Genomic DNA, 26,160 nt, shown 5'->3' on the forward strand with positions numbered 1-26,160 from the left:
TTATGTAAATAACCAGGTAAAGTTTAATAAAACTAGACTTATTTTACAAATTAATTAGTCTTACTGTGATTATTTTTGGTAAAAATGGGGATGACTGTAAAAAAATTGTATTTCAACAGAAAAACTATAGTGCACCCTTATCAAATTCTAGTCCTGTTCATTGTCTGTGAGGTATTGTTACTACCTGTAGACTAGATTGGATCCTGAATTCTAGTTTAGCTAAAAATTAAAACTGTAGTTTTCCCAAGCCCAGTGCTGAAACTAGATGACTTAATAAAAACTTCAGAAAAATCACCATGAGACATTATGTACGGACAACCTTTTGTCCTGCTACTGTGTGGGTCACTCAGAGAATTTACCAGAATTCTTGATGACATAACCAAAGAGATTCAATCTGCAAACCAGGAAAATCCACCAGATTGCAACTGCCATCTTTATTGTACCATCTAAAGATGCTTCAAACTCAAAGCTAGAAATGTTATCAATTAGCTACCCTTCTGGCTCAAAAACTAAGATCATAATTTGCTCCCTCTATTAATCTTTGTTTTTCTTTTGTTTTCATAGAATATCTTCAAGTAAGACATTCTGAGATAAACAGTTTAGCCTCAGTAGTACTCTAAAATAAAAGAGTTCTTGATCCCTTAATTGCTCAACAAAGGGTAGCTTATGATGTTATTGATAAAAATGTTGTTTATGTGTTAACAAATCAGGAATTATTGCCCCAAATTTAAAGGGTCTTAAGGAACAAAAAACAGTCTCTCTTCAGATAGGTGCTGCCTCCTCCATTGATTTATTGATATTTATTTGATTAAGTCTTGACTCCTGGAAATCTCTGCTCCAAGGAATTTTTCAATCCTTGGCTACTATTCTCTATATAGTCATTGTATTTACTTCCCTAATGTGTTGTTTTAAATGCTTTCCAGCAGCCACTCCTACATCAAATGATTGCCATCGAAATTAGACAAGCAGAAGAACTCAACCACCCAACCACTAAAGCCTACAATGACTACACAATTTTGGATAATGGTGAGTTTACATCTTGATGCAACTGTTTTTTTTTTTTTTTGTTTGTTTGTTTTTTTTTGTTGAGACAGAGTCTCACTTTGTTGCCCAGGCTAGAGTGAGTGCCGTGGCGTCAGCTTAGCTCACAGCAACCTCAAACTCCTGGGCTTAAGAGATCCTACTGCCTCAGCCTCCCGAGTAGCTGGGACTACAGGCATGCGCCACTATGCCCGGCTAATTTTTTCTATATAGATTTTTAGGTGTCCATATAATGTCTTTCTATTTTTAGTAGAGACGGGGTCTCGCTCAGGCTGGTCTCGAACTCCTGACCTTGAGCATTCCACCCGCCTCGGCCTCCCAAAGTGCTAGGATTACAGGCGTGAGCCACCGCGCCCGGCCTTGATGCAACTGTTGATAATGATAGCATCTATGTGATTCGTTAGCCCAGTGAATATGTCAATACGTGGTAACTGAGAGTAACACTGTACTGTTTGGTCACACTCACAGCTCCCAAAAGGGGAGAATTATTAAAGTAAATTAAAATGGAAACCAGGCCTGAAGAATCCCTGAGCGGACAAAGCCAATCAGGCCTCATAAGTGACCTTAACCTTGCTGGATTTGCAAACATAAAAGAAATTTAAACTAGCTAGTTCTTGTAAATGTACATATTAAAGAAAAGGAGAACTTAAGCTCAACTAGTTAGAAGCAGCCCACAAACTTATATAACTAGGGACTTTTCAATGGGATAGACTGAATAAGGCAACTTTATAATTGTAACCAATCAAATATTTTCTTTTTATCACTTCCTCATTCACTCTGTAAATGCCTATTCCTTCAACAGAGCCCAGCCCCAGAACCACTTCTGGTTTGGAGCTTCTAGATGCAAGAGTTGCTGTGTGCTCAAATAAACTCTTTAAAATTTTATCGTGCCTCAAGTTACCTTTTAAACAGAAGTAACAGAGTTGTCAAAGCAGATGTTTTAGAAATAGCATTGTAATTTATTCTTTTTCCTTTTGTAAACTCAAAAGAGAAAATAAATTTAAAGAGACCTAAAAGACATAAAAACCAATTTCAATCTGTGAGTTTTGTTTAGAACTTGAAAAACTGCAACAAGAAAATATTGCAATATAAGGAAAATGTAAATCTGGACTAAATCTTTAATAATATTAAGGAATTTAAACTTTTTAACTGTGGTTATGCTTTTTTAAAAAGCAAGGAGGAAAAACGGTTTAATTCAGGAACAGAGAGAGAGAGAGAGAATGAATTAGCACTGCTAGCCAGTGGACCCTCTCAAACATCCTCTCAAACACAGTAGGGGCTGGAGTGATAGGTGGGGTGGGGACTCACCTCCAACTTGTCCATTGAACAAAGTCTAGACTCCTCAGTCTGATATTCAAGGCTTTCCATATTTAGATACACAAGCATTCTCCCACTCCCTTTTCCTAAGAGGAATAGGTGTTTAATAGTACATCGAAGATACATTGAGGCTACATGTGCCAAAAAGCCTTGGTGGCGAATCCATGCCTCAGGCCCTACACCCTTGTCAGGGGGCCGTGGATGCCGCAAAACCCTTCAGCTTTTGAGGAGGCTGAGATGGCCCGGGTGACACGCCTTCTTTGGGTGTGGGGCGGAGTCTCAGCAGAAACAATACTGAGAGTATCACTGAGGTTAGGTGAAGGAGAGAAGCCCCTTTGGTTCGGCCTTGGAACTAAGAGTTCTCAGGCAAACTTGCAGTGTGATCTCAAGCAAGTCAGACTCCTCTGTCAGCTTCAGTGGCTCCACGTGTAAACCTCGGGAGGTGACAGAGGCGTTCTAAGGACCCTTCCAGCTCTGACATCCTCTGACTCCACTCTTGGAGAACGCTGGCTGGTGGACTCTGTGACAGAAGCTTTACACAGCTGAGCCATAACAAAGAGCCCGGGTACGGGGCACGTTCCCGCCCCCAGGCGGTTTTGGAAACTTTACGGAGCAGGGGGCGGGGCTTTAGCGTGCCGCAGCCAATTACCAAAGGGCCGGGGCGCCGGGGGCGGAGCCGTGCGCGAGCGGCTGCAGCGGCTGCGGCGGCCCGGCTGGGTCCGAGCATCCCGCTCCGGACCCGCCCGGCCGGGACATGGCGACTGTCCGGGCCTCCCTTCGAGGTGCGCTGCTGCTTATGCTGGCCATGGCGGGGGTCGCGGAGGTGGCAGGGGGCCTGGCCCCGGGCAGTGCGGGTGAGTAACCTCTGGAGCAGCGGTTCGGGGCAGTCTGGAGCGGCCGCCTCAGCGCTCCAAGATGGCGCGGGGCAGGGGGCGGGGGTGAGCACGACCCCCAGACCCAGCCCACGGCCGGTGACCCCATGTCCCGAGGTCTCAGCAGTCCGGAGAGGGGTGCCGAGGCGGGGCGAGTGTAGCCCTCTTTCCGCTCCGAAGATCTTCCGACCTGGGAGCGGTGACCCGGGTGCGAGGCCTTGCTCTGTCACCTTCCGACGTGGGCCCCCTGCTCGGCCTTGACCCCCCTGGCCTGGCTCAGGTCCCTGTCAGAAAAGGATAAAATGCCTTTGCTCAGGATCGTCGCGGGGGTTGGATGGGATTTCGGATGTGCAGCCGCCTCGCCGTCCTCCCCGCCAGTTATTGTTACTTGTTACTTGCCCCTCGCTTGGTTCAGAAGTGCCGACCTTGGCGGTGAGCACTGATGGTCTCCACAGCTGCCCGGTGGGTGCACTGTGGTCAGAGGTAGGGCTGGGCTCTGGCGGGAGACGCTGTAAGTGAGTAAACCCTGCCCTCTGGGGGCTGGCAGGCTGGAGGAGTTTTGTTCTTGCTTTAGAGAAATTAAACCAAGGGTAGATAGGAAAATGTTCATTGCTTATTGACTGATCCCAGTTGCTGGGCTTTCGGAGTCGACGCTGACTTCTGCCCTCCAGGAGCTCTCTGGCTAGGAGGTGGGAAGTAACTCGAATTCAAGGCAGAAGTGTCCAGAGAAGATGGAGGGCTGTGTATGGGTACACAGAGAGAGATCAAGAGAGCGCGAGCGCGCTATGACATCCACCTACGATGAGAGGAAGATTGAGTAATTCTCCCTGTCTGTACTAGACATTACAAGATAGTTGAGATTTGTATGCGCAAAAGTGGTGGAGTGCATTGTATTTAGAGAAGGACACCTAAACAAAGCAAAGTCATTCCCAACGAGGTTTTAAGTCAGTCCCTACAAAGTCTTAAGGTAGTTTACACCGTCAAAATAAAGATTAAAAAAGAAAGACATTTAAAGAAGGGAGAGAATTGTGTCGGGAACTGGGATAAGATAGTTAACTGTAATTGGGTTCTAAATTTAGCTGTCAATTAGCCCATAAACCAAAGAAAAAAGAGAGAAAATGCTGTGTTTTCTTGGCTAATCAGATTACTTTTCTAGGCCCCATTTTTCTCACCGTTAAAATAAAAGAAATTGAACTAAAAAGCACTTATAAAGTTATGGCCCATAGAATACTAGTTGTTCATTTTCCTCCCACAACTAGTCAGTCCTGAGGGAGATGGAGTGGAGTGGTTAAGAACACTTGAGCAAGTTACTTAGCATTAATGTTTTTGTGCTCTATTATCCACACTTAATATATGTGGTACCTTATAGATTTTTATTGTGAGAATCAAGGTTATACATGTACAGAATTTAGCATAGTAAGCACTGAAGTGTTAGCTATTCAATGTTTGGGAAACACTGCGCATCATACCCTATCTTATAAATTCACAAAACACGTTGGATTCACAATAAAGGGTCAAAGGATTCCTATGGCTAAAACAAAACTTGTTTTCTAGGGGAATAGGGAATGACTGCTAATGGGTATTAAGTTTCATTATGGGGTAATGAAAATGTTCTAAAATTGGATAGTGGTGATGGTTGTACAACTCTGTGAACATACTAAAAGCAACTGGATTGTACACTTTAAAAGGGTGAATTTCATGATATGTGAATTATATCTCATCAAAATTGTTATAGAAAGAAAGATACTTGTTTGCTCATAAAAGTCTTTTTTTTCCTTCATAACATCCAAACAACACTTTAGAAAATGCTAAACTAGTTGATTTCTAATGGCCCTTCCAGCTCTAAAAGTCCATGACAACATACAGTTGGCATTGTTTGATAAAAGGAAAAATTCCAATTTTGATCTGAAAGTGAGACTTGTTTCTTGTACTAAATTCCGGAAAGCATGTATTGCCTGGTTCCTTACATAAAGGACATTGAGTAATATAATGGACAAAGGCTTCCACTGTGGATTTGTAGAAAGTACAGAAAATATTCTTCAATCCTAAACAGAAATTGAAAACACAATATAAAATTGTATTTTAATGAAGGCCTGGCTTGTATTCCTGCTCAGACAGTCTTCTTTCCCCTTTCTTTACCCCCATCCAAGGTTGGGTACATCTGTCTCCTCTGTTATAAGCCTTTGCACGTCAGTGAGTCTGCCTACTATACAGCTTTGTAAGTCTTATCTGCCCTGACTATTCCTATTCCTGGGGGACGGAGGTGAAGGAGTGATATGGCTTGCTCAATGATTATTTCTTTGGATAGTGGGAAGGGACTCTTTCTTGCAGTCTCAGGATGTGTGTTTCATGGGACCTGATAATAGCTGTTTCTATTTAAGATGTTTTGTAATAGTACAAAATAGGGAACGATGTGATATTAAGGGCCAGATTTCAACAAGTTGACATTTAAGGAATTGTGTAATAGTAAGCCTAGAATCCTGACAAAGAATGTAATGAATTTTAAGTTAGAAAAATCAAACGCCTATCTGGAGGAAAGTAATAAGAAGCAGATTCTCTTCCCAAAGAAGTATCTTGGCCCATACTGTAGAAATAGCTAGGATTGGTGATAGATCAGATAGAACAGTTTATGCTGGTATGCCACTAAAGTTTCAATCTTGCATCCATAGATTTAAGCAATCTTTCATTAGTCATACTTTTCACTGTATGCCACTTATAGAAGAAAGTGGGAATATGTCAGGGAGGTGGTTTTTATATACTATTAGTACAGTTTTTAAAAGAACAAAACAGATACCATGAGATTTGTTTATCCAAAAAATACTGAGTGCTTACTATATGTCAGGCACTGTTCTAGGTGCAGAGCTGCTTACATTCTAGGGGTGGGGAGGTAGATAATAAATAGTTAAATGATTTCTGTCTATGGCAAGTATGCTATGAAAGAACTAAACCATATGATAATGGAATTGTGTGAGTAGAGGAGGAATGGTTCTTTACATAGGGTTAACAAGAGTGGCCTCTTTGAGAAGGTGAAGTTTAGAGCAGAGATCTGAAACCTGATAAAGTGCTATCCTTATGAGAGATAGGGTGGGGTCCAGGAAGTGCAGAGGCCTTAAAGCATAAGGAACTGAAGGCCTATGTGGTTAGAACATAGTGAATGAGAGAGTAGGCTAGGGCTAGATGGTCCTGAGCCTTGCAAGAAACCACGTAAGTATTGTAGATTTTATCCTGTGTCCAGGTAGAAACCAATAGAATTTTAAGTAAGAGTGGTATGATTTGATTTATATTTTAGATCACTTGCTGTTGAATGGAAAAAAAATTATAGTGGGGTAAGAGTAAAAGCAGGTTGGCTAGAAGGCCATTGCTGTAGTCCAAGCAGGAGATAATGGTGACTCAAAAGTTAGAGTGGTGGTGGAGACAGAAGAGTAGATACTCAAAATATATTGCTGATGGATTGGATCTGGGAAGTGAAGGAAGAAGGAATTAAGGATTATTCATAGTTTTTTTAATCTTGAGCAATTTAATAAAAGTCAATGGCATTTACTAGTAAGTAGGAAATATAGGGGAGGAGCAGGTTGGAGGAGGGTTGGCAGATGAAGCAGGGAGAGAACCAAATGTTCCATTTTTGTATATGTTTAAGATGAATATTAGTAATAATTGCCCCAGATGCATTGCTTATGAAGCTAAATTTCATACCTGTGAGTAATCCATTTGGCATATATTAAGCTGTTAATAGTGCTAGGCACTGTGATAGGCAGAGGTATAAAGTGGTAAGCAAAAATAGACATGGTCTTTGCTTTCATGGGCTTACAGTTTAGTGGAAAATTCAGACATGAAATATCACCAAAAAATATATAATATCTACATTGCTACTATTACATGTTTATATTAGTACATATCTTTTTCTATCCTAAATCTGAAGAATATATTTGAGAAAAAGTCATGTGATTTCATGAAGTGTATAACACATAATATGATGGATGCTGTAAAGCACCATCAATAACATGAACAAGACTACAAGAAAAATGTAGTGTTAAGGGATGCATTTTGACCATGGGATACACCACTGGGAGCCATACTTTTAGATTCTTTGTTTAGAGATGAGAGCCCTGCAGCACAGAGTAGGGTGGGCAATTGTCCAAGACTGTTACCATCTGGGAGAGAACTTCAGAAGAGTCATTTGCTTCATTTGTTTCAAAATGATGCCTGTCTGGGTTAAGGCTCTTTTGACCTCAAGGAACAGAAATAACATATTTCAGCATTAGGGGGGCAGTTATGCAACATCTAACAGGAAATCACATGGAAATCCAAGGGTAGGGAATTCAGCACACTCTACCTCAAGGACTGGAAAGTTGCTAGGAACCAAGATTGCTTTTAGAAGACAGTCTCTCTCTAATCTCTCATGACTTCTCTCTGTGCGTCTCTTGCATTTTTCTCTTCCTCCTTTTGCTCATGGTTTCCACACTTCCATAAAACTTCAGGTTCCCCAGCCCCAACTTTTCTTGACCTTATTATAGCTGCAGAGCCCATCACCACCAGGCTGCTTGCTTATGTTTCACCTGAGTATATGATTTGGTCCAATTTATCTTTTGACCTAAGCCAAAAAAAATCATATGTCTGCTAAATTATGGGGGTGAGCTACCATATGAAATGTGGTCCTTAAGTACTACAGTGAGAGAAATAAAACTTTTTATACTTTTTTCCTGTTAAAAAGGCATTATTATTTATTAATCAATGAATAAAATATTTTGAAATGAGCACTGTGTTAAGTGTCCAAAGAAGCTTACAGTCAATCTGGACATACCAAAAGAACCCACATGAAATGATTAGAGAAGAATTAAATATTTAAGTTGCCAGTTCTGACTAGAATAGTAGGATCTTAAATAACTAGAAAATCAATGTGGCCTCGAGTTGTTGGAGAAGAAAGCCTTACTAAGAGTTGAGATGGGATTTAAGCATTGAAATATGTTTGGGATTTAAATCATCAGGAAGGGGGCACCAAGCATTTCAGGCAGAGGGCTGTGTTCCAGGCAAATGTCAGTTTTCCTTGCTAAAAGTAATGGAAGTTTAGGGAAGGGAAAGCTAGAGCAAGACTTAGAAAATTCAGAATTGGAATAGCAGGAAGCTACCATAAGCCCGTTAATTAGAAGATTGACATCATAAAAGGTCTGTTAAAAACAAAAGTAATCTGAAAGTCATATTGGTACTAGAATGGATGAATATAATTGGCTGCTACAGCAGTATGATATAAGGCAAGCAATGGGGAAGGATACCTGTAACTTGCAAATGATTTCAGAAAAACCCTATATATATATATATATATATATGTATATCTGTACATACAGACAGACAGAGCAGTATGACAAGATGTCAGCAATGTTAAATGGAAGTGGCAGGGATATGGGTAATCATTTTACTGTTTGGCTCTTCTTTGGCCGACTGTGTATTTTATGTAGATATATACACATGTATATTTTTAAAGGGATAAATGTGACAATTGCATGAATGTATTTATACATTAAAGTTGTAGTTGTCATTTAAATGTTTTTAAAGTGATTGTCATTTTCCAAGTTGTTTTGAAAATAAAAATTTGATTAAAAATAAGATTTCACATAAATAATAAGACCAGATTTTTAAATTAATGTATCTTGTTTATTTAGAATGACCTTTTTCCAGTGTCAGCTCAAATTTAGTTTTTTCTCCTCAATAGTGTGGGATATATATGTACACGCGCGCGCGCGCACACACACACACACACACATAATACATACATATTCTGCTTTAGTTGTTCCTTAGGAAGACATTAATTAGAGAGAATCTTTATTATTTTTAGAGAAGAAAACAAGAATAGCTTTTCATTAACCAAATTGAATTATAGCTTTGGGGAGGTTTCTGTGGCAAAATCTCTTTCAACTTCAAAAATCCTATAATTCTATGAATATTTCTTATTTTTAGATTAGGGTGTGTATTTGTTTTTTTAAATGCTAGTTGGCTTTAGAAGCTGCATTTTTCTGCATGTGGCTGAAGCATGTGCTTCCTGCTTACTTGCCTATCTTTAGTACACATGTGGCCAAAACCAGCAGTGAAACCTTGATGTTTCTAATTATTGGATAATTCTGCTTGCATATTAGCAAGCTACACTAATACCTTATTAAACCCAAATATGTGGCCTTTATTAATCAATCTTTGGTTTTTATTAATTTTATAATCACAAGATTCTTGGAATAAGAATACAAGATATGACACTCATCCTAATATTTTAATGAGGATAATTTTTTATTTTCATGTCAATATCAAGTTTTATTTTGAACTGTTTTACCTTTATCTGTTCAATTCCATTTTATGAGAATAAGCAGTTTTAAATTATTATTCTTTTTTTTCTCAGACTTGAGGCAGTTTATATAAATTATTATTCTTAAAGAACATATTAGGATCAAATTATAAAACCAAAATATTTCTAGAATTCCTTGTCTTCTCTTATAGAAAACATTACGCCTCAGGGAGTTTTTTTGTAGTGTAATAGTTGAATGACCCAATTAATCCATTGTAGTCGCTCTAAAAAAGATAAAGGCCTGTCATTGCCACATTAATTAATTGCATTTGAATTCTTCCCCTGTTCTTAACAAGGCATTTGAATTGATGTCTATTTGTAGACATTTATTTCTTGAAAAATATACAGTGTTCTAATAAATTGTATTGTTTCAAAGGAAGAAAAATGTATATTAATACAGTAATGCCTAAGGTTAAAAATAGGGTGTGTAAAATACGATGGAGCAGAGCTCCCCTAGCCTGTTCGTGGCCGGTGGCAGTTCTCTCAAGGGAGGACATCTGCTATTAGAGAGGAATGCTTGGTTGGGAGGGAGAAAGGGGTTATTACCAGAAGACTCCAGGCTGCCCTCTTTCATTCCATTTTGTCAGAAATATCAAAAAGGCTTTTGGAAAGACTAGAAGGAAAATATGCCAAAATGTCAACAGAGATTGTGGCAAGACAGTGGGAGTATAAAGAATTTTTCTTTTTCTTCTTATTTTCTAAATTTTTGTGGGTTTTTTTAATGAAAAAAGAATTATTGTAAAATTTTAACTATGGGGGTCACTCCCCTATAAATTTGGCCTCCACGATTAAATAGATAAAAGTAGGCTTTTATATTTATATTTTTAATAAAACCTTCTGTTGTTGGTGGTGGTTTAATTACAGCACATTTTGTATTACTGTTCTAAATAGACCTTTGCTCCAAGAAACTATTTTTCAAAAATCCCTAGGCCAAAATCAGACTCCTGATAGTTTACTTTTTGTTTATTGGGACCATATGTTATCCTCAGTTATCTTTGGTCATGATCAGCTGGATTTTATGCTCTCATTTGACCTTTGAAGTGGTCCCCAACTTTTTTGGTGCCAAGGGCCGGTTTCGCGGAAGACAATTTTTCCACGGACAGGGGGTGGGGGGAGGTGGAGCTCAGGTGGCTATGTGAGGATGGGGAGCTGCTGTATAGATCGGCTTCATTGGGTCACCTGCTGCTCACCTCCTGCTGTGTACATACACCCCCCCCCCCCCACCTTCCTAAGTTTCATGGAAGATAATTTTCTATGTACTGGGGTGGGGGGAGGGCAGATGGAGCTCCGCGGCCCAGTCCCTAACAGGCCACGGACCGGTACCATGGGGTTGGGGACCGCAGTGTTAGAGGATAGTAGAAAGCACCAACTTCTAGAGCACTTTGAAAGAGAGCTTCAGTATCACACAAGACAGCATTTTTTTCCTGCCTGTCCTCCCATTCTGATGAGGCTGGGGCTATAGCAAAGTCTTAGGAAATAGGAGAGCTTGGTGTGGCATTGCACTGTTGTGAGAAAGCTGCATGAGTGCTTGGGCCCTCCCTTGTGTTAGTGCTTCATAGAAAGTAACTACAGCTTTACAATCGAGGTACTATTTTTTCTTCTGAAACTTAGTGAAATTTTTATATTTTATTATTACATGACAGTCTCCCCTATTAGTCTGTAAGCTTCATGAGGACAGAGACCATGTCCTCAAACCTAACACTGTCCTTGACTTGCATTAGGTGCTCAGGAAAGATTTGTTGGGTTAAAATGAATAATGATAATAATGTATTGAATAAGCGGTTTATGTAACCATCTGAATTAGCTTAGTCACCTTGTTTATTTAACAGTGGGACAATATCAGATGTTTATTTTTTCTCCCTAGGTGCATTGTGTTGTAGTCATTCAAAGGATAACCAAATGTGCCGTGATGTATGTGAACAGGTAAGTTTGTTTAATAATCTTAGAGGCTACTAGTTATGTAACTGTTTATTAAGTATTATTATTTTGGAGAAATCTGTTCAACAGCACCTTAACCAAGTGATCATATTTCACATCATAAGTAATGGGACAAATTGACATGTCTGCTGACATGATACACTGAGCGGGAACACAGTATCTTTTAAAGGATTCCTGCCAAAAGTGCATAACCTGAATTATGAAGAAATAATTGGGCAAACCCAGATTGAGGGATATTCCTCAAAACAACTGCCTGTACTCTTCAAAAATATCAGTGTTATAAAAACAAAGATAGGCTAAGAAACTGTTCCAGACCAAAGGAAGTTAGAGAGATATGGCAACTAAATGCAATGTGTGCTCCTAAATTAGATCCTGGAATGAAAAAAATATTGCTATAAAGGACATATTTGGATAAATTGGTGAAATTGGAATATGGACTAGATATTAACTAATAGTTAGTGGGTGAATCTTGGTGAAGACTATGTGAGTATTCATTGTACTACCCTTAAAACTTTCTTGAGAGCCAGTGCGGTGGCTCATTCCTGTAATCCTAGTACTCTGGAAGGCCGAGGCAGGAGGATTGCTTGAGCCCAGGAGTTCAAGACTAGCCTGAACAAAACCGAGACCCCGTCTCTACTAAATATAGAAAAATTAGCCAGGTGTGGTGGTACATGTCTGTAGTCCCAGTTACTGGGGAGACTGAGGCAGGAGAATTGCTTGAGCCCAGGAGATTGAGGTTGCTGTGAGCTAGGCTTACGCCATGGCACTCTAGGTGGGCAACAGGGTGAGACTCTGTCTCAAAAATAAAAACCTTTCATGAGCCTTTTTATTCCCAGTTCCACTGAAGCAATACCTGTTCTTAAAGTCCTACCTTTGTTTCATCATCTTGGTCATATGTTTATAGCCTGAGCACTTGAGCAACAATGGTCTCAGTCATCTTTTAGAGGAGTTTTCAAGTAATAACTTGGGTTTTATCATGTCCTAAAACTAAGAGAGCTACCTAACTTCTCTCACACAATACTATGGACTAGAAAGATTTTCTAAGATACTCTTTGATTATAAGATATGACAGTCATTCAGCTCATCTAAATAGCTACTAGAGGATTTGGAGACATGTCAAATCACCATTGCAAATTGTGTTTTCTCAAAATCTGCCAGAACAATAGCTTTTAACAGCAAAAATGGCCCCTTGATGGTGTAACCGTAAGGAAGCTTTTAAAGTAGCTCTGCTGCTTTTGGAAGCACTGTTTTCCTGACTTTTCACCTTTTTTCCTCTTTCTTTTTCCACTGATGTTCTTTAGGTTGAGTGATTTTTAAGAGGTGTCTTGTAATCAGCACCTGTAGCAGGCAAGTTCAGTTTTTTAAAATCTGGAATGTTAGAGATTCTATAATTTAGCAAATTAATTGAATACTGTAGTCACTCTAATAAAGAACATTCTTCCCCAGCCAAGTTCTTAACAAATTGAGAAATAAGGCAGATAGCTCCCAAAACATTACTTGTATTACTGGTTACACAGATGCTGATTGTGGTTTTTATCTCCAGACAGAATAAGTGACAGAATTTTATCTCCAGACAGAATAAGTGACAGAATTAGACTTACTCCTAGAGGAGGGGAACTAAGGGCTGGGTTGCATATGTTCACTGTCCTACTAAACTCAACAGTCAGCTAATTCAGTCATACCACTCATAGGAGAAGTGAGTGAGGGATGTGGAGAGAGGCCAGGGCTTTTAAAACTAGTAGAGCTCACTCCAAATGGAAGGAAATACCTTGAGTAAGGAATTATTATTTCTTTAAGCAGTAGGGAGTGAAAACATGATGGTATACTGATGACATTTAGGTTTTAAGTTGGGATGAATAGTAAGATTCTTGATGACTGTGGGAGGATGGGGAAAAGATTTGGTTTGAGGGGAAGTTGAGTTGTTGAATTGTCAGTGAAAACCACTGTGGTGAAGACAGTTGGAGATCTGGAATTAAAACTTTTGAAAGTAGACTTTAGATAAGAAGTCAGGGCTGGTGGTTTATAATAGTCAACAAAATAAGTTTACAGTGAGGCTGTCAAGAGTGTCACATGCCAAAGAAAAGTCAGGGGGTTTGAGGTCTAAGAAAAGGCCCTTAGTTTACAAAAAGAAGCCTGTTAGCAGAGATAATACTGGAGCAGGGACTTTTGTTTGCTTTGTTTATGCTGAATCCCCTGGTGCCTAGAACAGCGCCTAACATTCAGAACTCTCAATAAATATTTCTAGATTGACTGGAGTGGTGGAACTAAAAGCCATACTGAAGGAATTTAACTTTTAAAATGTATATATTGAAATTATGTAATTTTTCAGACTAACAAAAATATATTCAGTTTTTATATATATCTTCCCAACTGTTATTATATTATGAATTCTTTGAATATAGGGATTGTGTCTTATTTATCTATGCTGTACTCATGCCCTTGCTCATGGAAGCTGATCAGGGAATGCATGTGAGTTGATTGGTGAAGAAATGGATTCAATGAAAAGAACAAGTTGGAGAAGTCAGTAAGTCAGTATAGGAAATGAAGATTTGTTTCAAGATGAAAGGGCTTTGTTTGAAGACAAATCGAAATAATGAGTTATGACAGGGAGGAGATAAGTATGTGTAAAAAAAACTTCTCAGAATTTAGAATTGTGAACCCTGTGATTTGATTATCTCTGCCTTAAATGGAGAAGTTCGGTTATTAAATTTTTTGCTCTGAAGTGATGTGTATAATAGTGTATATACTAGTATATATTCTGAATAAGCATTCATCTTTCTTTATGATTATCAGTTATTTAGTGAGAAAGTAACTGCTTATATTCAAGTCTGCCTTATTATCTGAAAGTGTGTACAGTATATGCTGGTTCTTTAAGGTAAATGTATTCCTAATATAAGTATATATTTATCAGTATAATTCATTCTACTTTATAGAATCATAACTTTAGAGACAGGAGGGACCTGATAGATTATCTAACTTAATTTTGCTTAGTTGCTATTCAGAAAACTAGAACCTGGGAGCTAAATTTTATTTTATTTTTTTCCCTACATGCCAGGCTCCATACTTACTATACCCCTTTATGTGCCTTATTTCATTTAATTCTTATACCAAGCCATTGAGGGAGTTAATGTCAGACTTATCTGCATTTTATAGGTAAAGAAATTCAGATATAGAAAAGCTAAGTAACTTACCAGGGCCCTCAAACCAGTGACTTGAGGAGCAGGAACTTGGACTCATTTTGGCTGATTACAAAGTCCATAAACCACCAGGGTATAACCACCTCTTATAAGGCCAAGTAGATTACCCAAAGTTACTCAGAGTGTATTATTTCCAACTTTTGGTTCCATGTTCTTTCCATTGTTCTAACCTGTTTCAAATGCTCTTGTAGGTTTTTTGCTTTTTTGTTTGTTTGGTTGGTTGGTTTTGTTTTTGTGTTTTTGAGGGAAGATGGTGTTGAAGGAGGAGGGGATGAGTGAGAACATAGCCTTCTCTATGTTTCTTCCCATTCCACTACCAATGTCATATGCTTAGTCCTTTCTTTCTCTCTTTTTTATTCTTTCTTGTCTTTCATTGTTGTGTTTCATTAACCATTTATTTTTTCTTTCACGCTTCCTTTTATCTTTTTATAATGGAAAATTTCAAATATATATAAAGGTAGAGATGAAAGTATAATAAACCCCCATATTTGGCTTCAACATTAACTTATGACCAGTTATGTTTCATTTATACCCACCTGTACTCCTCCACCCATTATACCAAGGTAAATTTATATTGAAGCAAACCTCAATTGTCATGCTGTTTAATCCACAGATTTTCATTTTGGATCTATAAATGATAAGAACTCCTTTTTTAAAAAAAGCAAACATAACTACAATACCATTATCACTTCCTTGAAAATGTAATACTCAAATATCTAATAATTATTCAAATTTCTTAATTATTTCGTAAGGGTTTTTTTTTTTCAGTTTCTATCAGGTTCCAAATGAGATATATACATTGCAATTGATTATGTCTTTTAAATATCTTTTAATCCGCAGGTTTCTCCTTGCAGTTTATTTGATGAATAAATTTACCTATCTATCCTATAAAGTTTCCCATAGTCTAAACCAGGGGTGGGGAACCTTTTCATGTTGGAAGGCCACATTAATTTAGCTATAATCAAATAAGGCCACATTCAAGAAACTTCAATTAGATATACTTAAAAATGTGCATTATCTTGTAAAAATCTAACTACTATATACTTAGTAATTTCAAAAAATGAAAACTATTTGTTAATTTTAAAGTTAACTTACCTTTTAATGGCGTTGTTGTGTCTGCTTTTGTTGGAAAGCATTTGAATATTTGGTTGCATCATGGAGGTCCACAGTTTCAGTTGATCCTCTATGTGGTTATCAGACATTTGTGACCTTAAGGGCATCTTGATTTGTGTTAGGTAGGAGAATGTAGATTCACAGCAATAAGTGGTTGAAAAGCAAGAAAGCATTTTTCAGGCATGTTGCCAAAGGCATGAGTATGCTACTGCATTTTTCTGTGTTTCAACTGGATCTTTCTTAGCATCAAACAATGACTTTAAAATGTCATCGACTGAGAGCTCAATCAATTCCATCATACTTCCCTAGTTGCGTTGGTGATGTCTACTTGGTGAGGCTGAAATGCTAATTTGAGTGTGATGTCTTGATTCTCAAGGTCAGAGAACCTTTCATTGTATTCTTCAATTAAATAGGTCTGTAACAGTGTGTATTCTCCAAATGATTTGCATATATCATCCTGCTCATCCATGCCCTTTGCTAACTGCAGAAAATGTTCATCTGAAATTTCCTTTTGAAAAAAAGTGTTTTGAGAAAAGATAACTTTTTTCGAAATGCTTGGATTTTTTTGTCACGCATCATATATAGACTTAGTTTTACCTTGCAAAGAAATATTCAATCATTTTGATTTGACATGATGTCACACAGAAATGCTGCATTCTTGTAGAAGTCTTCTTTCAAAAAAAATCTTTCAGCCAGCACGGTGGCTCGTGCCTGTAATCCTAGCACTCTGGGAGGCCGAGGCTGGAGGATCGCTCGAGGTCAGGAGTTCGAGACCAGCCTGAACAAGAGCGAGACCCCATCTCTACTAAAACTAGAAAGAAATTAGCCAAACAACTAAAAATAGAAAAAATTAGCCGGGCATGGTGGCACATGCCTGTGAAGTCCCAGCTACCCGGGAGGCTGAGGCAGGAGGATTGCTTGAGCCCAGGAGTTTGTGGTTGCTGTGAGCTATGCTGACGCCACGGCACTCTAGCCCGGGCAACAGAGTGAGACTCTGTCTCAAAAAAAAAAAAAAAAAAAGAAAGAAATTATATGGACAACTAAAAATATATATAGAAAAAATTAGCTGGGCATGGTGGCGCATGCCTGTAGTTCCAGTGACTCGGGAGGCTGAGGCAGTAGGATTGCTTGGGCCCAGGAGTTTGAGGTTGCTGTGAGCTAGGCTGATGCCACAGTACTCTAGCCCAGGCAACAGAGTAAGACTCTGTCTAAAAAAAAAAAAAAATCTTTCAATAATTCACATTGCTGATTCTATTCTTCATAAAATTTAACTATCTGCTCTCACAGAGATAAAATTTTGGCTAACACCTGTCCCTGTGATAGGCAACCCACTTTAGAATGATACAGGAAATCAACACTGAATATCTCATCCTTCAACTTTAGCATATTAGGAAACTGGCAGTGCCATGTTGCATTTGCACAAATACAGTTAACAGTACTTATAACTTGTTGCAAAGTGTTACTTAATATAGTAGATTTAGCATAGAGATTTTGCTGATGCAAGATACAATGAAAAGAAATGAGAGCATCTGGATTTTTTACTGGCATACTCCACCCCCATGAACTCTTGCCAATCAGCCTCGTGCAGTAGTGGTGCCAATTGAGTGGGGAAGAACTAAATTATGAGCATAGCAGCTGTCAGTTTAGCCCTTATGGCTTACGAATATTCTAATTGTACTAGTCAATCTGGGAGGATTATTTTGTTCAAACTTATTCTTTGATATTTTAAATACATGCATTTAAAAAATAAAAATATAAAAGACAAACAAAAATGTATTAATAAAAATAAAAGGATTTGTTCTGTAAAATTTGGATTCAGTCAAAAGGCCACAAAAAGGACCTAGAAGTCCACATGTGGCCTTAAGGCTGTAGGTTCCCCACCCCTGATCTAAACTTTACTGTTTACACCCCCCCCCCCGCCCCATGTCATTTAACATGTTCTTCTTTTCTCTATATTTATTAGTAATTGGTAGTTAGATTTAGAGCAGAGTTGTTCAATAGTACTTTCTACAATGATGAAAATATTCTGTCTCTATATGGTAGCCACTAGCTACATATGCCAAGTGAACACTTAAAATGTGATTAAAGAGACTGAAGAATTTGAATTTTTAATTTTATTTAATTAATCTAAATTTAAATTTAAATAACCATGCATGGCTAGCAGCTTCCTTATGAGATGGATCCAGAGGCCTGGTCAGATTCAGATAAGGTTTGGTTTTGGTTTTAGTTTTTTATTTGTTGTTTTGTTGTCTTCCCCATAAATGATCGAGTCTGTTTCTTTTTTATAGTCTTTGTTGATAATTGCCTAAATGTGTTAATTCGCTAGAGGTTGAAAAATGATATTTTAGCTCTTTTCACTTCTTAATTGTAGTGGATAGTTTTGGAGTAAAATGAATGCTAAATAAGCTAACTGAGGTTAATCCTTTTTCATTGTCCATAGCATTCATGGATTTTACAGTCTCGACTATTTACAGGTAATCACGAAGATTTGTTTGATATGTATGGTGATTTATAATTTACTGAGACACCAAATTGTAATTACATTAATTAAAGTCCTGTTTTGAAGCGAGTCATTTAGGCTGGTGAGTGAACTTTGTCAGCTTCTCAGCATCAATATTAAAAAATGGCTTTGTCTCTATTTTATGGCATTTTATAGAAAACTTATATGCCATAATGCTATTCATAAATTGGATCTTCACCAACATCATGGGTGTAACATAGTCTATTTTTCATTGTCATCAGTTGACTAAAACCAATTTATAGAACAGCTTAAAATAAATTTATCTTTTTTTCTTCCTTTTTTGTTTTCTCTTTCAATCTCTCTCTCTCTTTCTCTCTTTCTAACCCCCTCCCCCCAAACAAGTTGGTAGCCTGGTTTTCTCCACTTTTGGTCAATAGAAAAAGGTCTAGACTTGCTATATTTGGACTTTCTTGATTATTTGCCAAACTAATCAATCTTTTAAGAAATGTTACCTCAGCTTAATTTAGATCCTTCCAATGGTTTTCCATTTATAAAAGGAAGTTGGAAAATATTCTAGACAACTGATAAATCTAGAGGATAAAAAAATTTACCTCTTCTTCTTTCTTATAGAAAACCTTTTTTTTTAATAGATTTTCTCCTCAAAAAGTGAATCCCGCTTAAAACATCTGTTACAGCGAGCCCCAGATTATTGCCCAGAAACAATGGTAAGTCTTATTTAACTGTGGAAGCTTTTGTCTAAATGAAGCCATCTAATGGGTTACTTTTAGATTTAGCAAATTTTTAAATATGATTGGGATTTAAATTGTGATTGTGTTAGGTTTAAGTAGGTACTTTAAAAAGATCTTCATACAAATTACTAGATAGAATATTGTCTTTATGGCCAGGCACGGTGGCTCACACCTGTAATCCTAGCACTCTGGGAGGCCGAGGCGGGTGGATCATTTGAGCTCAGGAGTTCAAGACCAGCCTGATCAAGAGCGAGACCCCGTCTCTACTAAAAATAGAAAGAAATTAGCTGGACAACTAAAAATATATATAGAAAAAATTAGCCAGGCATGGTGGTGCATACCTGTAGTCCCAGCTACTCAGGAGGCTGAGGCAGAAGGATTGCTTGAGCCTGGGAGTTTGAGGTTGCTGTGAGCCAGGCTGACGCCATGGCACTCTAGCCTGGGCAACAGAGTGAGACTCTGTCTCAGAAAAATAATTAATTAATTAATTAATTAAAAAAAAAAAGAATATTGTCTTTCGTCTTGTCTATTCTATGACATAGATCTAAAAATCTTAAATATGTGTCTAGTCTTTAAATTTCATTATAATATTTTATCTGTAATTTGGGATTTTATTTATTGTACTTTGACTAATTTTGTGGAAACTATAATAACTAAATCATATTTTGATTTTGAAAAGTTGAATTTGGGATAAGGGAAATATGTGACTTATTATTCCTGTCTTTCCATTTTCTGGCATACTATAGATATATTGCTTGCATATCTGAATCAGGTAACTTAAAATGTCTCTAATGCTTGGGCTGTCCTCAGTGTTTGTGATGCTCATGGGTCAGGCCAAGAAAGCCTGAGCTTCTATGCAAGAACCTCTTTAGATATGGTGGCTTGTATTTTGTGGAGGGCAGAAAAATTAATGATCAAATAGTTGTGACTGACACATTTTCCTTTAGTCTGAAAACACTTTTGTCCATGCACTTGGAAATAGCAGTTCTATTAATAATAAGTATCTTTTTTTTTTTTTCTTTGAGACAAAGTCTCACTCTGTTGCCCAGGCTAGAGTGCCATGGCGTCAGCCTGGCTCACAGCAACCTCAAACTCCTAGGCTCAAGCAATCCTTCTGCCTCAGCCTCCTGAGTAGCTGGGACTACAGGCATGTGCCACCATGCCTGGCTAATTTTCTCTCTATATATTTTTAGTTGTCCAGATAATTTCTTTCTATTTTTAGTAGAGACGGGGTCTTGCTCTTGCTCAGTCTGGTCTTGAACTCCTGACCTTGAGCAATTCTCCTGCCTCGGCCTCCTAGAGTGCTAGGATTACAGGCATGAGCCACCATGCCCGGCCAATAATAAGTATCTTGAGCAACCATATTCATCCTTAGTGCTGCTCTTAGATGGAAAATGAGAAAAGAACAAGCAATATTTTTTTTTTTTTTTTGAGACAGAGTCTCACTCTGTTGCCCGGGCTAGAGTGAGTGCCGTGGCTTCAGCCTAGCTCACAGCAACCTCAAACTCCTGGGCTCAAGCGATCCTCCTGCCTCAGCCTCCCGAGTAGCTGGGACTACAGGCATGCGCCACCATGCCCGGCTAATTTTTTGTATATATATATTTTAGTTGTCCATATAATTTCTTTCTATTTTTAGTAGAGACGGGGTCTCACTCTTGCTCAGGCTGGAATATTTTTGTATCTCAGTTTTCTTTTCCTCCCTGAATAGCTGGTTGTTGTACATATAGTCCTAGAACATTGAGTGCATAGACACAGCCATAATCAAGTTAGCTGTACATAATTTCTGTAGAAATGAATTGTCATATTTAAGAACTGATTATCTAAATAAAAGCCTTTTATTGATTATAATTTTAGGTTGAAATTTGGAGTTGTATGAATTCATCTTTGCCAGGTAAGCAATAGAAGTGTAACATTTAGCAGTTTTATTTTAAAAATTTATTTTGTGAACATAAAATCTGTGTTATAGTCCTATAACCTAAATTATATTCCGGAATTTCTGTCCTCTCTTTTCTTGCAGCACCCAAATTTTCAAATATATAATTTATTCTCATTCACTCAATCCATAACTTTGTACTCTTTTCTGCACTTCTACCATTCTACTGAAAGTAGTCTTTGAAAGATCACCAAGATCTCGTGGTTCCTAGATTTTATGGCTTTTTCTCAGCACTACTTTCCTGCAACACTTAATATTATTGACCACTACCTCCTTATGACTCCACCTCAGCCTCAGAACCTTATTCTTTCTTACCTTCCTCCTCCAATAAGAACTGTAGTTATTCCAGTGTGTGGTCTTCTTCCCTTCTCTATTCATACTCTAGTAATCTCATTCCTTCTAAGAACTGTTAACTAATCAACCCTGAGAAGTAACTCTCAAATCTGAATCATTATTTGTGACTTCTGGACATCTCTACAGCCATCTCTACATGGATCTCTGCATCCAGGTGGCATCTAAAGTGCAAATCCTAAATCAGCCTCATAACTGTACCTCTTGTGAATGACCCTATACTAGAATCCCTCAAGTTATCTCTGATTCCTTTTTCTTTCTAGTTCCATTGACTTTCCCCTTGCAAAATCTTACATTTGTCCTCTCTACTCCTAGTTCAAGTTTTTATTATTACACTCTTGTGATAGAATATTATAATAACCTTATAACTGATGTTCCAACACATTATATCTGTTCTTCCCATCCCCTTCAAAAAGAAGCCCTCGGGTGATATCCACTTTTATTGAAATAAAGCCCACAGTCTCTAGCCTGACATTCACTGTTTTCTAGGATTGCAGCTCATTTCCAGCCCTGGTTAGAGTAATTTTTTTGAAAATTACTCTATATATACTCCTTTTTTTTTGAAAAAAGGAGTATACCTTATGTATCTCTGAATTCTAACTGCTGTCATATTGTTTGAAGTTTTCATTTCAAACAAATTGGGCTATTTGCCTTCCTGGAATTGTCCACTTCCTTGTCTGTTCTCCTAGTTATCATTCTACCTAGTGTCCTGGAATTTTATAAACACACACACACACACACACACACACACATTGTTTCTACTAAACTGTAATCTCCATAATGGGATAAATCATATATTTTGTCTATTTCATAATTTTATAGCCCATGTAGACCTAATAGAGTGCCTTGTACATAGTAGGAGCTCAGTAAATGTAAATGCTTATAATTTAATATTTTCTAAGAGGTCATTGGGTACATGGAAACAGTAGTATACTGCATTATGGTATAACAGCTCACAGAGTTTATGACCTACATTGATTCCATTTAAAATTCTTTCTAAAACGTGGATTCTGAAGAGCAAGCAGCAAAGAATTAGAGGAAACTTTACTAGGCAATGGAGCTAGATGAAATTCTATTGTCCTTTGTACCCTTAACACATACAGATAAGCTTGTAATATGAAATATTTTTAGTCAGTTTTTACAATTGAGGGAGTTTATACTTAATGAACTTTGTAGGCAGTTTATATTTTATTTGTTTATTTTTTTGAGACAGTCTCTGTTGCACTGGGTAGAATACAGTGGGGTCATCATAGCTAACTGCAACCTGAAACTGCTGGGCTCAAGTGATCCTCTTGCTTCAGCCTCCCTAGTAGCTGGGACTACAGGCCACACTACGACACTGAGCTAATTTTTCTATTTTTAGTACAGATGGGGTCTCACTGTTGCTCAGTCTGGTCTCGAACTCATGAGCTCAAGGAATCCTCCTGCCTCAGCCTCCCAGAGTGCTAGGATTACAGGCATGAGCCACCATGCCCAGCCAGCAGTTTATATTTTATATTTTGAGAGCTTTGTCTATCTGTGAACAATTCCTTTGCTTTTGTTTGTTTATATTATTTTTTAGCAGAATGCTTCTATTTGTGTTAAGTCCTAGTTTCATTTGGAAAACTATGTTACCTATTGCCTTGAATCCCTGACATTTTTTTCAAATGTAAATTATAATCTAATTTAATGCAAATGTGGATTTGCATATTTATATATTACATAAATGCAGCATAAAGCAATTTGTAAAAGATATAAGGAGGAATTCATAGCATCCCTATAAACATAAGTCTTTTCTTTTCATAATTATTTCCTAAATCTCCTAATTTTGTCTTAAGAGTTATTCATTGACATTCATGATCACAAAAGGCATCTAAAAAACAAATTAGAACACTTTTTATAATTTTATCATCTTTTGGTTTCACAGTAATTTGGTTGGAGAAATCACTGTTGTGCATAAATTGAACCAGGGTAGTACATAGTTCTTTTGCCCCATGATTAAGTGTGCCCATCAAAGCCAGGCCAGGTTCACAGAAATTTTTTCTGCCTGTTTACCAAGTATCAGTTTTTAAACAGGATTGTGGGTTTTATGCTATTATAGATATTTAATATTTTGAATACAATCATATTTGTGCCCTTTTTTGTTTGTTTGCTTGTTAAGTTAAATTAGAATCTTTGCCTCAGATTCACAGTCTAAAAGTGGGAAGGCATACTATGGTTTCTCTTCTTCAGACTGTATAAATTTTTCACCTTTTAAAAGTAAGGAAAGCCTCTCTTGCTTTCCTCACCCTGTACATCCTCTGATAGAGATGCTATCTACCCAAGAGTAAGAATGACTTAGAAAATGTACGGTCGGAGGGAAAAGAGAGAAAAAACAAAGGACCTGATAATTATTCTGTGAGGGACTCTAAGCAGGCTGTGACAGCATTGGGCATAAGGGTGAAGGGAAGGGCTTAATAATTTTGAGGCCCTGCTTGTCTGAGCTAGTTTTCTTGTGGACATCTGCTTTGAGTTTTAGTGGTATCCCATGAAACAATTTGGTGTGCTGTTTGTTTTTGTTGCTACTTTTGACCTAAGCATTTGAACATTTTGTTTTTAAGGTGTGTTTAAGAAGTCTGACGGCTGGGTTGGCTTAGGCTGCTGTGAACTGGCTATTGCCTTGGAGTGTCGACAGGCATGCAAGCAGGTAACGCTGGGCTGTCAGGCTCTTAAGCATCACTGAGTGCAGTTTGGGTTTTAGCTGTGCATATGGATTGGGTTTGCTCACCTCATGGCTCTGAAGAGGTGACCCACAAAAACTACAAATTTAGTATTTCTTGCATAAGCCATCTCCTTTTAGACTTGCTGCATTTTCAGTTATGGTTGCTGCATATTACTTCAGCCTTCTCTTATTCCTTCTCATCTTTCCTTTCTGCCTTTTGTACTTCGCTTATGATCATGCTGAGTCAATGCTGAGTGACTCCAAATGGTCATGTAAATTTAGGGAATGCTTAGATGAGAACAGTTGACACTGTTGGCTTATTTTATCTCCCTTCTCTCTTTCATGATGGCTTTACCCTGATCATGTTCTTATATTTCTTCTCTGCTCCTAAGGTTAGTGTGACTCCTATAGTGAGTTATGACTTCTTTGATTTGATATATCTCTACTCTCATTCATCTTAGGCCCCTGAGTTCTTCCTCACTGTGCATGTTTTAATAGTGGTTCCTCAGAATGGGAAATCTGGCCTCCTGGCTCATCCATTCCAAGTGACAGGAGTAGAAGTAACTGGGAAACTAGAAATGATTGTTTAGATGGACTTGAAACCACAGCTAGAAAGCCTTCTCTTTTCTTCTTCTAGGGACTTGTCTCTTGACAGGAGTATATGAGACATAGTATCTGTCACCTTCACTTTCACACAGACTGCTATACTGTAGCCTGAGCAACACTCTTTGGCACCAAATGGCCTGGCTATCTGCTGCTCTCCTCCAGGCATTGAGATGAAACTGAGTTGTGGAGGATTTGAACTATAATGAGTCTAGTGGGACATAAAGCAGTTGCTGGCCCATTCTGCTTCTTGCTCTCACTGCCCTCATCGGCTGACCTGTTATAAATTGCCTGGGCTTAGCCGATAGAACAGGAGGAATGGAACAAGAAACCAGAGCCCATGACTCTGGAGTTATATCTCCAAATAGAGAATCATGTCATCTGGAAGAATAACCACGCCTCAGCAGATTTATTTTGGCTTTTTTATATAGAAAGTACATATTTAAATATGGTAAATAACATGCTATTTCTCTGAGTATTGGTTTCCTCATCTTCTCTAGAGGAGTTAATATCTCTTCATAAACTTAAGAGACTTACATAAAAATAACTTTTTATGTAATAACTTCATAATTGCCTGGCATAGTACACTTTCTCTCTTTAGTTGCCCCTCCATTATATATGGCATTTTTCTGAGAAAATTGGCTGAATAAATTCAGTATGAAAGCTTAGAATGTGAAGGGTTAAAAAAAAAAAAGCAAAATATAAGTGCCCTGGCAATGCTTCACAAGAAAATTTGCTGTGGCAGAGCTTCACAAGAAAATTTGCTACAGAGTGGAATTCAGCTTTTAAAAAGTCCTCTGATTTACATGTCCTTCAAAGTCATCTAGTTTCTGAAATAACAAAAGGACCGTGTTATTATGTGAGATTAAAGCCCTAAAAATTAGAGTGAAACTCTAGAATATTGAGTAGGCCCTAGGGGTGATGTTTGTTTTAAAGAAATTACATGAAATTTGTTTGTTGTATTTTAGGGACTTTTAAATATTTGAACATAAGGTTTTCCTCAATAAAATAAAGAATACTATATCAGCAATTAACATATACTAATATGTGTTCTTTTTTGTCCTGTGCTGATTAGCATGTATAATAAATTAATGGAGAAATTTGTTGGCTTTTAGGCATCTTCAAAAAATGATATCTCCAAAGTTTGCAGAAAAGAGTATGAGGTATGCATTTTATTTAACAAATTTGCATGGATTATTCAGATGTTATCAGAATTGACAGAAGCACTTAAATTTTTTAAATGAATTCATTTTTTACACAAATTGCCTTTTACCTTACAGAAAATTTAGCCTTGATAAAAATGTCAGCTACCTTGTTTAGAAATGTTATGACTTTAGTTAATTTTGTTGAAATTAAGCATTAGTTTTAAAGAAATGCCTAAATCTCACATGCAAAGGATTTAACCTATAATGTTTTTATAACAAAGCAACTGGTTGTACCCACGGTTGTGAAATAGTTTTACTTAGGTTCTGTATGTTCTTTTGCCCCTTTTCATATCTCTTGACCCATCTAAGTATCCATTTTTATAAACTACCTCTAATCATGAAGAAAACAATCAAAGAAACAAAATCACATTG

General features: G+C 37.7%; 1 protein-coding gene across 4 annotated transcripts in view; it reads left to right on the forward strand.

The window, feature by feature from the left end:
- Positions 1–3,028: 3,028 nt before the first annotated feature.
- Positions 3,029–26,160, forward strand: part of RECK (reversion inducing cysteine rich protein with kazal motifs) — a 71,570-nt gene continuing 48,438 nt past the window's right edge. For 2 of the 4 annotated variants that reach the window (XM_069474428.1, XM_069474430.1), the window contains exons 1-6: positions 3,086–3,212; positions 11,423–11,481; positions 18,918–18,992; positions 20,871–20,907; positions 23,880–23,965; positions 25,699–25,746. In XM_069474428.1, the coding sequence (XP_069330529.1) occupies positions 3,113–3,212; positions 11,423–11,481; positions 18,918–18,992; positions 20,871–20,907; positions 23,880–23,965; positions 25,699–25,746 (405 nt within the window). In that variant the 5' untranslated portion in view covers positions 3,086–3,112. Of the gene's footprint in view, positions 3,213–11,422; positions 11,482–18,246; positions 18,281–18,917; positions 18,993–20,870; positions 20,908–23,879; positions 23,966–25,698; positions 25,747–26,160 lie in introns of all 4 variants that reach the window. The other 2 variants (XM_069474429.1, XM_069474427.1) reach the window with 2 other exon arrangements.

Source organism: Eulemur rufifrons, chromosome 7 (assembly GCF_041146395.1).
Source record: "Eulemur rufifrons isolate Redbay chromosome 7, OSU_ERuf_1, whole genome shotgun sequence".
In the NCBI taxonomy this organism is placed as follows: Eukaryota; Metazoa; Chordata; class Mammalia; order Primates; family Lemuridae; genus Eulemur; species Eulemur rufifrons.